Source organism: Haliotis cracherodii, unplaced genomic scaffold (assembly GCF_022045235.1).
Source record: "Haliotis cracherodii isolate W230 unplaced genomic scaffold, xgHalCrac1.p SCAF_12, whole genome shotgun sequence".
NCBI lineage: Eukaryota > Metazoa > Mollusca > Gastropoda > Lepetellida > Haliotidae > Haliotis > Haliotis cracherodii.
In genome coordinates this window covers 7,201,246-7,218,083 of record NW_027266267.1, presented here as the reverse complement: position 1 = coordinate 7,218,083, position 16,838 = coordinate 7,201,246, and the positions used below count along the sequence as shown (strand labels likewise).

General features: G+C 39.4%; 1 protein-coding gene across 1 annotated transcript in view; it reads right to left on the bottom strand.

The window, feature by feature from the left end:
* LOC139456957 (uncharacterized) overlaps positions 1-16,838 on the bottom strand; it is a 59,941-nt gene that overhangs the window by 16,850 nt on the left and 26,253 nt on the right. The window contains exons 7-20 of the mRNA XM_071238423.1: positions 16,779-16,836; positions 16,496-16,563; positions 15,860-16,204; positions 13,937-13,996; positions 12,147-12,206; positions 10,351-10,410; positions 8,140-8,238; positions 7,794-7,818; positions 6,608-6,657; positions 6,077-6,145; positions 5,570-5,594; positions 4,580-4,629; positions 3,683-3,769; positions 3,501-3,575 (exon numbers count right to left, since the gene is read on the bottom strand). Coding sequence (XP_071094524.1) covers positions 3,501-3,575; positions 3,683-3,769; positions 4,580-4,629; positions 5,570-5,594; positions 6,077-6,145; positions 6,608-6,657; positions 7,794-7,818; positions 8,140-8,238; positions 10,351-10,410; positions 12,147-12,206; positions 13,937-13,996; positions 15,860-16,204; positions 16,496-16,563; positions 16,779-16,836 — 1,131 coding nt within the window. The remainder of the gene's footprint in view (positions 1-3,500; positions 3,576-3,682; positions 3,770-4,579; positions 4,630-5,569; positions 5,595-6,076; positions 6,146-6,607; positions 6,658-7,793; positions 7,819-8,139; positions 8,239-10,350; positions 10,411-12,146; positions 12,207-13,936; positions 13,997-15,859; positions 16,205-16,495; positions 16,564-16,778; positions 16,837-16,838) is intronic.

Here is a 16,838-nt window from a genome sequence, read left to right as displayed (position 1 = left end):
GTTGTCTGTAAATGATGTCTTTTTCATTGTACCGTTGTCTGTAAATGAAATCCTTTTCATTGTACCATTGTCTGTAAATGATATCTTTTTCATTGTACCATTGTCCGTAAATGATGTCTGTAATGTACTTTTGTCAGTTTGATTTTACAATTCTCAGTAAACAATGTCAGTTTGATTGTACAAGAGGGGTACACGAAGTACGTGATCTAGACTACCAGTTGAAAGACTTTCCTCCATCTCGAAGCATAAAAGAATTCACTTTCTACTCGCGGTTGTGTAAAACTATTGTATTATATATATTATGGATCAAATGAGCAATAGCTGGTTATGTTTTCATAATTCCCTTTAAACATTAAACACACAACATGAACACTAATACAAGTATAATGATGATAACAGTTACTGACCTTGCCCACTCACAGCGATAATAAATGCAACAGTGTATAACATCAGATGGGAACTTGACATTCTGCCTCTGTGAAAGATAATCATTGTTAATGAGACAAGAGAACTTTTTAAACAAGTCTTTACAACATCACTGATCTGCCAATACAGAGGAGACTCGAACAGCCGTGAACGTCTTCTGTACACCAGATGTATAAAGTATGGAACTTGGTAAATGTAACTTGATAAAGCTCCATATCAATTTACAGTCGATTGTTTCAGTGTGGAGCATTAAAAGTACGACTTTTGACTACTTACAAGTAAGTGTACACCACTTCTATCTGATCATGAGGGCTGTTTATGGCCTGTACATCAGCCAAACGAACATACGACACTTGCGAAACCTATTTAAACAAGTTTCCTCTGGATAAAGTATTTTCCTGTCGGGATACACCCAGCTAAATACGCTTGAATAAAGTCAATGAATGGATCATGAAATTATATGCTAAACACTTTTGGAGAGAGGAACAACTTTCATTGGTGTTATCGCTGCTGATAGCCTTACATGAGCATTAATACAAACAACTTTCAAGCAGTCCAGAATATGCTGAATGTAGTTGAGCCACTTCATTATGCACCCCAGTACGTGCAGCTGTTAAACAAACAAACAAACAAACAAACAAACAAACAAACAAACATGTTAGTTGTTCTCAGAGCTACAGTGCATGCGTGTGCGTGTGTTTTCGTTCGTGAGATCATGTATGTGTTCGTGTGTGTATTCGTGTGTATGTTCTGATTTCTTGTGTGTGTGTTCTGATTTCGTGTGTGTGTGTGTGTGTGTCTGTGCGTGTGTGTTTGTGTTTGTGTTCGTTCGTGAATTCATGTATGTGTTCGTGTGTGTATTCGTGTGTATTCCTAAGTTCGCGTGTGTGTTTCTGTGTTCGTGTGTGTGTTACTGTGTTCGTGTGTGTGTGTATGTGTGTGTGTGTGTGTGTGTGCGTGCGTGTGTGTTTGTGTTCGTTCGTGAGTTCATGCATGTGTTTGTGTGTGTGTGTTCCTGAGTTCGTGTGTCTGTGTGTGTGGCTGTGTGTGTGTGTGTCTCTGTGTGTGTCTATGTGTGTGTGTCTGTGTCTGTGTGTGTATGTGTCTGTGTCTGTGTGTCTGTGTGTGTGTCTGTGTGTCTGTGTCTGTGTCTGTGTGTGTGTGTTAGTTAGCTAACCAGAGGTTGTTATTCTGAGCAACGTTCCACGCCTTATGGCATAAAAATCATTTACTAGTTTCGTACATAAACAGGTTTTATTTCAAAGGTGTAATTACAATTCTGGACATGCCCCTCTAACACTGAAAAAAGTGAGTATCAACAAGATGTACATATTTTATTGGTATTAAAGTTAATGCGGTCAGAGGTATAACTACAACAACTTTACACACTTCATACACACGGGCGCACACGCGACCACCCACGACGACAAACACACACTGACATACACACAGAGCCACACAGACTCACAGTCTCTCTCTCTCTCTCTCTCTCTCTCTCTCTCTCACACACACACACACACACACACACACACACACACACACACACACACACACAGATGAACTAACTGCATTAAGTGCCAAATCTACACGTGTTGGCAACGTATCTTTACACGCACACACACACTGTCATACACACATACAAGTTCAGACACGCATACGCACACTCACATACACACATACAAACTCAGACATACAGGCACGCCTTCACACACGCTCATACACACATACACACTCAGATACACACATACAAACTCAGACACGCATACACACACTCTCATACACACATATAAACACGCATACACACACTCTCATACACACATACAAACTCAGACACGCATACACACACTCACATACACACATACAAACTCATACACACATTACTGACACAGACACAGAATGTTTGTGAGGTGAGGTGAAATGGTAGGAGATACTAAGTCCTACGTAGGAGATAGTAAGTCCTACGTAGGAGATACTAAGTCCTACGTAGGAGATAGTAAGTCCTTTGAGGAGATATTAAGTCGAGGTCATATCACCCGAGGCTGGGCAGACAACTCTGTGTAGCTGTGATGTGGTGCTTGGGCAGGCTGGCATGTCAGTGGCGTGTACGCGGCCTCGTCAATGGGAGATGGTGCACCAGCTTCTGAATCAAATAGATACCTTGTGTTTCTATGGCAACAAAGTAATAGCACCACCTTTTTAAAACATTGATATAGATTCTATAAAAGACATAAAACGTCTATGTAAAGACAAACCATGTTATTGAAAATGGCCTTAATGGTATAAATGTCGGCATAAATGTCGGCATATTGCTAATTTTATTACATATATGATACAGTAGACAGGAGCCGCGGAGAAGTGACTGAGTGAGTGAGTGATTTGGTGGGTGGAGTGGGTGGAGTGAGTGCTTGGGTTGAGTGAGTGAGTGAGTGAGTGAGTGAGTGAGTGAGTGAGTGAGTGAGTGAGTGAGTGAGTGAGTGTAATCTACAAGCTACAATCATAATGGTGAAGATATCAGGTGTTCGCGAAAATGGGTGCGAATCCTGTCCCACTAGCCGCATCTGCCACAAACACATGCAAAGGCTAGTCAATTAACACTAACCACCAACAGCAAAAATAAAAATCTGATCATGAAACCAGTTTAATACCTGCATCGGAATCTGTAATGTTGGTTTAAGTGTGTCCATTGAGAATCATACTGGGCGCCACGACTGAAACATATTACACAAATCCATCCATATCTTGACAGAGGCGGATATGGAAATGTATATGGCGCTATTACTTAGTGTTGAATAGACTCGCCGTTGGGTTTAACGTACTTATAATTCCTTTTAATGTAGACCTAGGATCTGTAGATGTAGAATAATAGCTTGGAAGAGCAAATTGAGATAGAATCAAAATCCAATTGAAAAAGTTAGAAAAAGGATTGAGGATTATACATAAAATTATGATCAAATATATCAAGACTCGTTGATAAAAGTTGAAAAAACTTCCGATATTTGTAACTTTGATTAAATCGTCTTCTAATATTTGATCTCTGAAGACACGAGTGTGAGATTCTCTGTACACCACCTTACCAGGAGTTAGGTATTGGCTGTCCTCGGATTCTTTGTTGCTGAGGGAGCAGTCCGTGTCAGGTGCATTGTCGACAACTAAGAGAACCACAGGGACAGAGACACAGTAATGTATTTCATAACACATATAAACACATTAAACACTAACGGAAAATTGTAATGAGATCAAGAAACCATTTTAATACCTGCAGTTTCTTTCCTTTGAGGGATCTCATCGGATAATACAATATAGGAATAAGCGTGTTGATCAACAACCATACTGTGCGTCACATCTGAAACACATATTACATATCTTCATATCAGCCTCTTCAATATATATTTTTTGCCGAGGAGCAAACGAAACTATATCTCTCAGTTGATTTTATCATTAGTTTGATCTTTAAATGAAATTTCCCTAACGGCACTCAGAAACTGTACATAATCGAGTTTGGGCGCAACAAACCAGTGAAAACATTTTCCGTGTGACACCTAACAAGTTGCATATATAGAGGGTACTTTACTTCCTTAAAAATAAGGCTTTAGTGATTGGTTGTTGTTTTGTTGTTAACCGCCGCACTCAGCAATATTCCAGCTATATGACGACAGTCTGTAAAATAATCGATTATGGACCAGACAATCCAGTGATGGACATCATGAGCATCGATCAACACCATTGGGATACGATGACATGCATCAACCAAGTCAGCGACCCTGACCACCCGATCCCATTAGTCGCCATTTACGACAAGCATAGTCGTCTTTACGGCAAGTATGGGTTGCTGAAGACGGGTCGGGCTTTAGTGGGATGACATTCGTACACCACAAATGATACGTTTCTGTCAAAATATTCCATTAATTTCCATAGTCCCTTCAAAAGAATGAAAGGCGAAATATTCTTTAATTAGATCCTGTGTGTGTTCGTTACAAACCGCCGCACTAAATAATATTCCAGCTATGTAACAGCGGCATGTAAATAATCGAGTCTAGACCAGACAATCCAGTGACTGATATTGCGATCCACGCCGTCGGGGTCACTGGGCCTGACCACCGATCAATTAAATCGCCTCTATCGACCTCTTGAATTGATGTTGTAATTATCATACCATTTGCAGGGTCACCTCTTCCATGGTCTTCTGGGCCTTCTTGACGCGTCCTAGAAATACCCGTAAGCTGTCATATACCTGTATTATTTACCAGCAAACAAAACTCCACCGTACCACATATGTATATCATTACAGTAAACTACGGTTATAACGAACTCAAAGGGACCACTAATTGTAGTTCGTTATAATCGTAGTTCGTTATTAGCATATATACAGCATATACACAGCAAATGGCCAGGACTAAAAATAAGTTCGTTATATCCGTCAGTTCGTTATAAGCATGTTCGTTATAAACGTAGTTTACTGTATATACAATGCATTACGTTTATGTTTTATCGATGATGAAAAGAACTATATAGCACTCATCAAAGGAGAATACCTTACCCTAACAGAGATATAGCATGCAGATGTTAAAGCATGTTGGTTTGACAACAATGTAACCGAACAATCTTATACAGTGAGTGAGTGAGATGGGTTTAACGTCGCTTTGAACAGTGCATATCTAAGACGTCAACCCACGAGCACAGGTATGACACTGACAAACTTAGAAACATGATGTTGGCGATTCTAGATCCGAACCCACGATCGTAGGCTTCTGGCACTCCAAAGAGACGTAACTCTACACTGCGAATTAGGCGACCTCTGAAGCCTTGTAGTGTAGGGGCGGTATTGTAGCCTAGTGGTTAAATTGTTCGCTCGTTGCGCCGTTTAATTCCCGACATGTGCACAATGTGTGGAGCCAATTTCTGGTGTCCCCCGCCGTGATATTGCTGGAATATTGCTCAAAGCAGTGTTAAACCATACTCACTCACTCACTCACTCACTCACTCACTCACTCACTCACACTCATTCCAAATGTGGAAATACACATATAAATGATGTGACATTAACTCGACTTGTTTTATTGACAAGGAGAACACATTGGTGAACACAATATGATGAGGTCATGGAAGGTTTATAATGTCAGTGATTCATCCAAAAAGAACTTACATCTCTTTACCACTGCCACGTCTACCTGTAACATAACGGTATGATTAGCATTAGTTAGTAACATAAGAGTATTGATGTAAGTACCTGTCCGCTGATTCGTAATTACTGATTGAGAGGTCACTGTCAAGTGCATTGCCGGGTATTTCAAGAACCAAAGCGACAGAGCAGGTATGTGGTTGAACGGTTCATTCCCCGCATACAGATTGTCCACCAAGAGGAAATAGTTAGAGAGTGAGTGAGTTGGTTTTAACGCCGCTTTTAACAGTATTCCAGTTATATCGCGGCGTTTCAGCATAATGTGGGAGGAAAGCCCGAAGTGATGCAGGTTGACAAACCTAGAAACATACTTGGGGCGAACCCGGATTCGAACCCACAATGATAGGTTTCTGGCACAGAAACGCAACTCTGCACAGCTAATCGCGGCGCCTAAGACGAGTGGGCCACCCGTTCACACCCCAACCCCCACCCAAGGAGGAAATAACAACATGATCATGATCATTACACTACCTGCAGTTTCTTTCCTATATGGGGTCCCACCAACACTGTCGCAGTAGGTGTATACATTGAGACTCACAGCTGAAACAGACATGGCATTATTCCGTACGAGCTTCAGGCAATTGCTTATTTGTTTGTCTGTTTGTTTGTTTGTTTGTTTTTGTTGTTGTTAAACTCGCACTCAGCAATTTTCTAAATAACCGTGTTTCAAAGGGACAAACCAGTGATTGATGTTATGAGCAACTTCAAGTGTCAATTGGCATGTTGCATACCTTGAGGGTACCTCTCTTCCAAACTTACTTCAATGAAATGGCATTACTGTGTCAGAAGAAGAACGTTTGTCAAGATGATACATGGTCTGTCCTAAAGAATGAAAAGCGATGTCTTGTATGTATGTGTGTATTTTGTTTAACGGCCAGCATACGTTGATCCTGGGTTCCCGGGGGTCGCCTCTTACAACTAGCAATATGGGTAACCAGGGACAGATTCTACCTCAGGTCCCATGGGGTTGAGATCTTCATGAATTGATGTTATAAATCATACCATTTGCAGGTGGACCCGTTCCCTGGTCTTCTGGGCCTTCTTCATGCTTCCTAGAAATACACAAACAAAACTTCACCGCACCATACAGGTACATCACCACATGCAGTGGTCCATATTGATGCTTTAATGACGAAGAACTGATGTCACTTCAAAGGAACATTACCGTAAAAGAAGTGTGACATGCAAATGTAGAAACGAGTCACAGGAACTCGATGATAGCGAGTATAGCATAATATATTCGTGAGTGAGTTGTGTTTAATACCGCTATGTACAGTGTTTCAGTTTTCTGACGGGGTGTCAGCTTAAGGTGGGAGGAGTGAGGGAGTGAGTTGGGTTTAACGCCGCATTGAACAGTTTCCCAGTTATATCGCGGCGTGTCAGCTTAATGTGTGAGGAAAGCCCGAAGTGATGCAGATCTCAGACGTTTATCACTTCGGTGAAGCAACGTGCACACTTACAGAAATAGAAGCATCATCGGGTCGTATCTGAATTCGAATCAACGATTCAAGGTGTTTGGCATGCCAAAACGACCCACATCTGCACGGTGAATTGTGGCGCATTAAACAGCTTGGCCATCTGTGTGCCCTATTACATCAGTATCCAAACGGATACGTTTCCGAGACCAGATACTGACGTGACAGTGTGAATCGCAATCTGAGCTATCACGTTCACTATGCATGCACGTTACCAATAATAAATAATTAAACAATCAAGGCTCCATTTCAATGGAGGAAAATATAGATATGAATGACTTCTCTACTGACAAGGACGGACGCTCTACCACTAGACCACGGAGACGGTCGATTCATTCAAGTTCAATCTCTTTTAATTAACTTGCGTTCAGAAACGGATGCAGTAAATGCAAAAATGTATATAAACGTAAATTCCCAGTGAAGCTATTTCAGCATGCGTACAAAGGAGCTAATTTCCGAAACACAATTACGAGCTAACATTACTCGAAACATAATTACGAGTCAAGCCTATTTATTTAGAACAGTTATATACATTATTTCATTTTTTTAAATCTTAAAATGTTCACTCATTTGGGGAAATAACCCCAATAGATTGATGAACAGATGATTGAAGAAATATTGGTTAACCAATGAAAAATGTAATAACCCAACTAAAATAGAAAACTCAGAGTTAAAACTCAATTGCTCAAAAAGTAATCTGGACCTCTGCTTACATCTGTTTACCACTGGCCCGTCCACCTGTAACATAACGGTATATGATCAGCATAAGGTTGTAACATAAGGTTATTGATGTAAAGGCCTGGTACTGCTGACTTCAGGAATACCTGACATTGATCTGGATAAATATGTGGTCATGTTTTCAATAGCAACCTGTATATTTAACACTACAATAAGATTCCATGTCTTTATTATGTATATATGGCCTTCCATCTCTCGGGCCCTCCATTAGATCTTCTGGGAAGAGAGTATAAAAAGATAATCTGACCTCCGGCGAACTTTCTTACGTTTTTATACGTTATTCTGTTTGTTACAACAAAGGAAATGATCAGTTAAATATACCGGTCATTCTCCTGACACAGACAACGCCCACCGTCACTGCTACACAGATGATGAACGCCAGACAACCCACTGGGCCGATAGTAACAAGCAGTAAGAACTCTATAAAACAAAACAGTACAATTATATTCGTGACTGATTTAAAACTTAGCGCTACATCGGCAGTATCTCAGCCATATTGTAACTTAAATGAAATCATGTCAGCAAAGGGCAGTAAAACAAACAGTAACATATTACAGAATTACATTAAAAACAAGTTAGAGAATGAGTGAGTGAGTTGGGTTTAACGCCGCTTTTAATAGTATTCCAGTTATATCAGGGCGTGCCAGCTTAATGTGGGAGGAAAGCCCGAAGTGATGCAGGTCTCAGACGTTTACCACTTCGGTGAAACCCACGAGCACGGGTATGGTGCTGACAAACCTAGAAACATAAACTGGGCGAATCGGGATTCGAACCAACAATCATAGGTTTCTGGCGTGCCCAGAGAACGCAACTCTGCACAGCAAATCGCAGCGCCTTAGAGGACTGGACCACACGTGCCACCAGTTGGAGAATGCTAACAACACGATGTAAAACCATGCCATGCTCCGTGTTCTTGTGGATAGAGTGTCTGCCCAGAGACCGGAAGGTCGATGGTTGGATCTTCGGTCGCGTCATCCCAAAATACATCAAAAGATGGTACAGATAGAACTTGTTGTTACAAGTCTTTGCCTTTGGCCTTTGGTCCACTAGAAAAGCATCATTTTTAAAACATTATTTGGAATATTGCAAGCTGCTGCACTGACCTGATGCACCCACTTTGAGAAAGTAGGTCACTAATTAAAACATACATACATGTTATGACAGGATGGAATAAGGTGAATGTTTCTGTGGATAGGTTTAAACCTATGGCGATTTGGTTTTAGCTCAGTGTGTATGCGGTAACACCAACGCTCAAACGACTTTTATAATCCGCGAACAAGTGCCCATTATTGTGCCCAATTGAAAAGGTCGCTGGCTATATCTCGTATAAAATAAACTTACTATATACAGTCTATTTTATGTGTCGAAGGAAATATCAAGTTTTTCTCATCGAATGACGTGAGATATTTTCACGAGTGACGTTGCTACGAGTGCACGTATTCCCTTTTCCCCGTCACGAGATGAGAGATACTTGGTACTTCACGAGACACCTGGAATATCCAATTTATCATATACTTTTTGTGTAGTTGTCTATCGGAAAAATAGATTATTTCACTAAATATATAAAAGCTTGAAACGGAAATTCTCCCTACCTAACACACAGGGATGGTTCACCACCCCTTATATTTGCGACTTAAAAAGAAGTGTCGCAAATTCTTAAATAATATATACAAAAGTATTAAGAAATATTTAGGGTCACGAAAATTCTTATCATACATTTTGATATGATTATATACCAGATCAACTTTGGCACAACATATTCTTGAAAACTACGAGACTGTTGTTGGAAGCGAAATAATACACGTTTTACAAGTAACCAAAATGGCGCTTATCAAAACGAACAGTCTCGATTGAAGAGCTAAATGAGAAACTTACAGTTAACGACGAAACATTTTCGAGAGAAGAACAAATGGCAGGAAGTGATGTTCACTCCCTAAATTACCATCTGTCATTATTTGCCTTGTCAATGTGAAACTAACGTAAAAAGGACGTCAACAATTTGTGTACGGGCCAGACACTTACGATAATGGGAGACAATTTGAGGGTAGGTCACTCTTGTATGACGTCATGGTTGTTTGTTTGTTTAACGCCGCACTCAGCAATATTCCAGCTCTGTAACTGCGGTCTGTAAATAATCGAGTACGGACCTAACAATCAAGTGATCAACATCATGAGCATCGATCCTCGAAATTGGGATACGATGACATGCATCAACGAGCCTAATCACCCGACCCGTTAGCCACCTCTTGCAACAAGCATAGTCGCCTTTTACAACAAGCATGTGTTGCTGAAGGGCAATTCTACCCCGGATCTTGACGGGATTCTTTTATGGTGTAGAACGATTCGTAACGCCCAAGTCTGTTATCGTCTAACTTTAAAAGGCCGCAGCCTCCATCTAAAATGTAATAATGTTACTATATGAATAAACATGCCGTAAATATAGCTATCCGTGTGTCATGTTTTGAATTCAGTTACTCAGACCAATGTATCGGACTTAAATGTATATAACATAATATAAACAGAAACACTTACTGGTCTCTGAAGTTGCTTGACTTGTTGTCATGGGAATGGTGCTTGGGCTGTCACTGCTCTCTGAAAAACACAATTACATTTAATAGCATTGTTATGGTGAATAGAGCTATGTCAATAAGCCGTGTATATTATGTGAAGATGCATGCAGTTGTACACTCTGAATTTTGCCAATTTTCCAAACTCTCAGTTCAATCTTATGTTTCCCATGGAATTCCCCAGCTATTTCGAAACAGTCTTTCATTAAAGTCATACCTAATATACGTGAAGACATATGAATATGGCGGCCTTTGGTCCACTAGAAACGCATCATTTTCAAACATTATTTGGAATATTGCAAACTGCTGCACTGACATGATGCACCCACTTTGAGAAAGTAGGTCACCAATTAAAACATACATACATGTTAGGACAGGATGGAATAAGGTGAATGTTTCTGTGGATAGGTTTAAACCTATGGCGATTTGGTTTTAGCTCAGTGCGTATGCAGTAACACCAACGCTCAAACGACTTTTATAATCTGCGAACAAGTGCCCATTATCGTGCTCAATTGAAAAGTCGCTGGCTATATCTCGTATAAAATAAACTTACTATATACAGTATATTTCATGTGTCGAAGGAAATATCACGTTTCTCTCATCGAATGACGTGGGTAAAGGAGATATTTTCACGAGTGACGTTGCTACGAGTGAAAGTATCCCCTTTTCCCCGTCACAAGATGAGAGATACTTGGTACTTCACGAGACACCTGGAATATCCAATTTATCATATACTTTTTGTGTAGTCGTCTATCGGAAAAATAGATTATTTCACTAAAAATATAAAAGCTTGAAACGGAAATTCTCCCTACCTAACACACAGGGACTGTTTACAATCCCTTATATTTGGGACTTAAAAAGAAGTGTCGCAAATTCTTAAATAATATATACAAAAGTATTAAGAAATATTTAGGGTCACGAAAATTCTTATCATACATTTTGATATGATTATACACAAGATCAACTTTAGCAAAACATATTCTTGAAAACTACGTGACTGCTGTCGGAAGCGAAATAATACACGTTTTACAAGTAACCAAAATGGCGCTTATCAAAACGAACAGTCTCGATTGACGTGCTAAATGAGAAACTTACAGTTAACGACGAAACATTTTCGAGAGAAGAACAAATGGCAGGAAGTGATGTTCACTCCCTAAATGACCATCTGTCAATGCCTTGTCAATGTGAAACTAACGTAAAAAGGACGTCAACAATTTGTGTACGGGCCAGACACTTACGATAAAGGGAGACAATTTGAGAGGAGGTCACTCTTGTATGACGTCATGTTTGTTTGTTTGTTTGTTTAACGCCGCACTCAGCAATATTCCAGCTCTGTAACTGCGGTCTGTAACTAATGGAGTACGGACCTAACAATCCAGTGATCAACATCATGAGCATCAATCCTCGAAATTGGGATACGATGACATGTATCAACCAAGTCAATGAACCGAACCACCCGTCCCGTTAGCCACCTCTTGCAACAAGCATAGTCGCCTTTTACAACAAGCATGTGTTGCTGAAGGGCAATTCTACCCCGGATCTTGACGGGATTCTTTTATGGTGTAGAGCGATTCGTAACGCCCAAGTCTGTTATCGTCTAACTTTAAAAGGCCGCAGCCTCCATCTAAAATGTAATAATGTTACTATATGAATAAACATGCCGTAAATATAGCTATCCGTGTGTCATGTTTTGAATTCAGTTACTCAGACCAATGTATCGGACTTAAATGTATATAACATAATATAAACAGAAACACTTACTGGTCTCTGAAGTTGTTTGACTTGTTGTCATGGGAATGGTGCTTGGGCTGTCACTGCTGTCTGAAAAACACAATTACATTTAATAGCATTGTTATGGTGAATAGAGCTATGTCAATAAGCCGTGTATATTATGTGAAGATGCATGCAGTTGTACACTCTGAATTTTGCCAATTTTCCAAACTCTCAGTTCAATCTTATGTTTCCCATGGAATTCCCCAGCTATTTCGAAACAGTCTTTCGTTTAAGTCATACCTAATATACGTGAAAAACATATGAATATGGCGGCCTTTGGTCCACTAGAAACGCATCATTTTCAAACATTATTTGGAATATTGCAAACTGCTGCACTGACATGATGCACCCACTTTGAGAAAGTAGGTCACTAATTAAAACATACATACATGTTATGACAGGATGGAATAAGGTGAATGTTTCTGTGGATAGGATTAAACCTATGGCGATTTGGTTTTAGCTCAGTGTGTATGCGGTAACACCAACGCTCAAACGACTTTTATAATCCGCGAACAAGTGCCCATTATTGTGCCCAATTGAAAAGGTCGCTGGCTATATCTCGTATAAAATAAACTTACTATATACAGTCTATTTCATGTGTCGAAGGAAATATTACGTTTTTCTCATCGAATGACGTGAGATATTTTCACGAGTGACGTTGCTACGAGTGCACGTATTCCCTTTTCCCCGTCACGAGATGAGAGATACTTGGTACTTCACGAGACACCTGGAATATCCAATTTATCATATACTTTTTGTGTAGTCGTCTATCGGAAAAATAGATTATTTCACTAAAAATATAAAAGCTTGAAACGGAACTTCTCCCTACCTAACACACAGGGACGGTTCACCACCCCTTATATTTGCGACTTAAAAAGAAGTGTCGCAAATTCTTAAATAATATATACAAAAGTATTAAGAAATATTTAGGGTCACGAAAATTCTTATCATACATTTTGATATGATTATACACAAGATCAACTTTAGCAAAACATATTCTTGAAAACTACGTGACTGCTGTTGGAAGCGAAATAATACACGTTTTACAAGTAACCAAAATGCCGCTTATCAAAACGAACAGTCTCGATTGACGAGCTAAATGAGAAACTTACAGTTAACGACGAAACATTTTCGAGAGAAGAACAAATGGCAGGAAGTGATGTTCACTCCCTAAATGACCATCTGTCATTATTTTGCCTTGTCAATGTGAAACTAACGTAAAAAGGACGTCAACAATTTGTGTACGGGCCAGACACTTACGATAAAGGGAGACAATTTGAGGGGAGGTCACTCTTGTATGACGTCATGGTTGTTTGTTTGTTTAACGCCGCACTCAGCAATATTCCAGCTCTCTAACTGCGGTCTGTAAATAATGGAGTACGGACCTAACAATCCAGTGATCAACATCATGAGCATCGATCCTCGAAATTGGGATACGATGACATGCATCAACCAAGTCAATGAACCGAACCACCCGTCCCGTTAGCCACCTCTTGCAACAAGCATAGTCGCCTTTTACAACAAACATGTGATGCTGAAAGGCAATTCTACCCCGGATCTTGACAGATTCTTTTATGGTGTTGAGTGATTCGTAACGCCCAAGTCTGTTATCGTCTAACTTTAAAAGGCCGCAGCCTCCATCTAAAATGTAATAATGTTACTATATGAATAAACATGCCGTAAATATAGCTATCCGTGTGTCATGTTTTGAATTCAGTTTTTAAGACCAATGTATCGGACTTAAATGTATATAACATAATATAAACAGAAACACTTACTGGTCTCTGAAGTTGTTTGACTTGTTGTCATGGGAATGGTGCTTGGGCTGTCACTGCTGTCTGAAAAACACAATTACATTTAATAGCATTGTTATGGTGAATAGAGCTATGTCAATAAGCCGTGTATATTATGTGAAGATGCATGCAGTTGTACACTCTGAATTTTGCCAATTTTCCAAACTCTCAGTTCAATCTTATGTTTCCCATGGAATTCCGCAGCTATTTCGAAACAGTCTTTCGTTTAAGTCATACCTAATATACGTGAAAAACATATGAATATGGCGGCCTTTGGTCCACTAGAAACGCATCATTTTCAAACATTATTTGGAATATTGCAAACTGCTGCACTGACATGATGCACCCACTTTGAGAAAGTAGGTCACTAATTAAAACATACATACATGTTATGACAGGATGGAATAAGGTGAATGTTTCTGTGGATAGGTTTATACCTATGGCGATTTGGCTTTAGCTCAGTGTGTATGCGGTAACACCAACGCTCAAACGACTTTTATAATCCGCGAACAAGTGCCCATTATCGTGCTCAATTGAAAAGTCGCTGGCTATATCTCGTATAAAATAAACTTACTATATACAGTCTATTTCATGTGTCGAAGGAAATATCACGTTTCTCTCATCGAATGACGTGGGTAAAGGAGATATTTTCACGAGTGACGTTGCTACGCGTGAAAGTATCCCCTTTTCCCCATCACGATATGAGAGAAACTTGGTACTTCACGAATCACCTGGAATATCCAATTTATCATATACTTTTTGTGTAGTCGTCTATCGGAAAAATAGATTATTTCACTAAAAATATAAAAGCTTGAAACGGAAATTCTCCCTACCTAACACACAGGGACGATTCACCACCCCTTATATTTGCGACTTAAAAAGAAGTGTCGCAAATTCTTAAATAATATATACAAAAGTATTAAGAAATATTTAGGGTCATGAACATTCTTATATTTATGAAAAAAATATTATCTTTCTATATTATCCAGTAAACTATATTTTGGACATTGGAATACCAAAATTCATTTGCACGTAGTCGATTGGAACGAGAGTTGTGGATGAATACTCTGTTCCTCAAACCTATCATGGTGATTAGATGAAATCGATGATGACGTACTACATTTCGCAATAACTTCAAGTGTTGGTTTTCTGAATGTAATTTAATTTTCCGCCCATTAATTACAGAATAACAAATCAGCGACAAATACTCCGTAGTTCCAAGTGCGAGTTTGTTAATCTGTATATCATTTATTAATATTTAAAGAAAGAAAATGAAGAAAAGCGAATGAAATGTTAAACCTTCAGAGAACTTCACTGAAAGCAACTTATTGTTAAAAGAGTTAATGTTATCAATTTGTGATGTCATGGACAATGAATGACGTCATATCGAATTTGATATGATGTTAGATGGGGCTGACATCATTCGTCTGTAAACTTCAAAATATTCAGTATATATGTATAAGAGAGAAAATGTGAGATTTAACGTAAGGAAACACTTGCGTATTATATTCACGTGATCCTCCATTCATTGACATGGTTTGTGAAGAAGCAAACAGTCATTTGCGAGGAAATATACGATATTTAGATTTCAAATCAAAACGAAATATTGACGTGAATGGTGATTTAATATGATGTCCCAATATAGCGATATTTACGATGTACCCAATTTGTGTAATGAGAAGTGTATTTGTTTGTGGAATGTATTTTCAGTTTTATTCGACTTCAAAGTGAGGGTTGAGGAGGAGGAGAAACAAATATAGCTCTGTTGCAGTAGAAACTCTTGTCGAATTTTATCCAGATGATCCATTACTTACCAGTACTTTTCTCCCACACCAAACTGACGCCGTGTTATGACAGAACTACACTGTACAGAGGCGTTAAACACACGTGACTCACTCATCCACTTACCAGTACAGTTTGCAAAGAAGGAAACAGTCAATTCATTACTTGACTTTTGTTCGTTCCTACATGACCATTGAGATCCTTTATCAAGAGTAGAGTTGACTTCGAGCATGATGTTATGTCTTGTTAAGTTTGCATCCACAGTAATACGTCCAGCAATAATTCTGTCAAACGTTCCACCGTTGAGTGTCTTGTTGGGTTGTTTATGGCTTGTTTGGAACACTTCAGTGCAGTTTCGATACCATCGCGCTGTTGTTATGTCACCTCCGCTGTCTTCACATGACAGAGTAAACCGTTCTCCGTCTGTTGCACACGTTGGCTGTGAGACGATCAGAAGTGGGGAATCCGGATCTGGAAAATAATGATTGTCTTTTCTATTGTACCATTGTCAGTAAATAGCGTCAGTTTGATTGTACCAGAGGGGTACACGAGGTACGTGATCTAGACTACCAGTTTTAAACCTTCCCTCCTCCCCGAAGCATAAACGAATTCACTATCTACTCGCGGTTGTGTAAAACTATTGTATTACACATATTATGGATCAAATGAGCAATAGCTGGTTATGTTTTCATAATTCCCTTTACACTTTGAACACACCACATGAACATTAATACAAGTATAATGATGATAACAGGTACTGACCTTGTCCACTCACAGCGATAATAAATGCAGCAGTGTATAACATCAGAGGGGAACTTGACATTCTGCCTCTGTGAAAGATAATCATTGTTAATGAGACAAGAGAACTTTTTAAACAAGGTTTACAACATCACTGATCTGCCAACAAAGAGGAGACTTGAACGTCTTCTGTACACCAGATGTATAAAGTATGGAACTGGTAAATGTAACTTGATAAAGCTCCATACCAATTTACAGTCGATTGTTTCAGTGTGGAGAATTACAAATACGACTTTTGATTACTTACAGGTAAGTGCACACCACTTCCATCTGTTCATGAGGGCTGTTTATGACCTGTACATCAGCT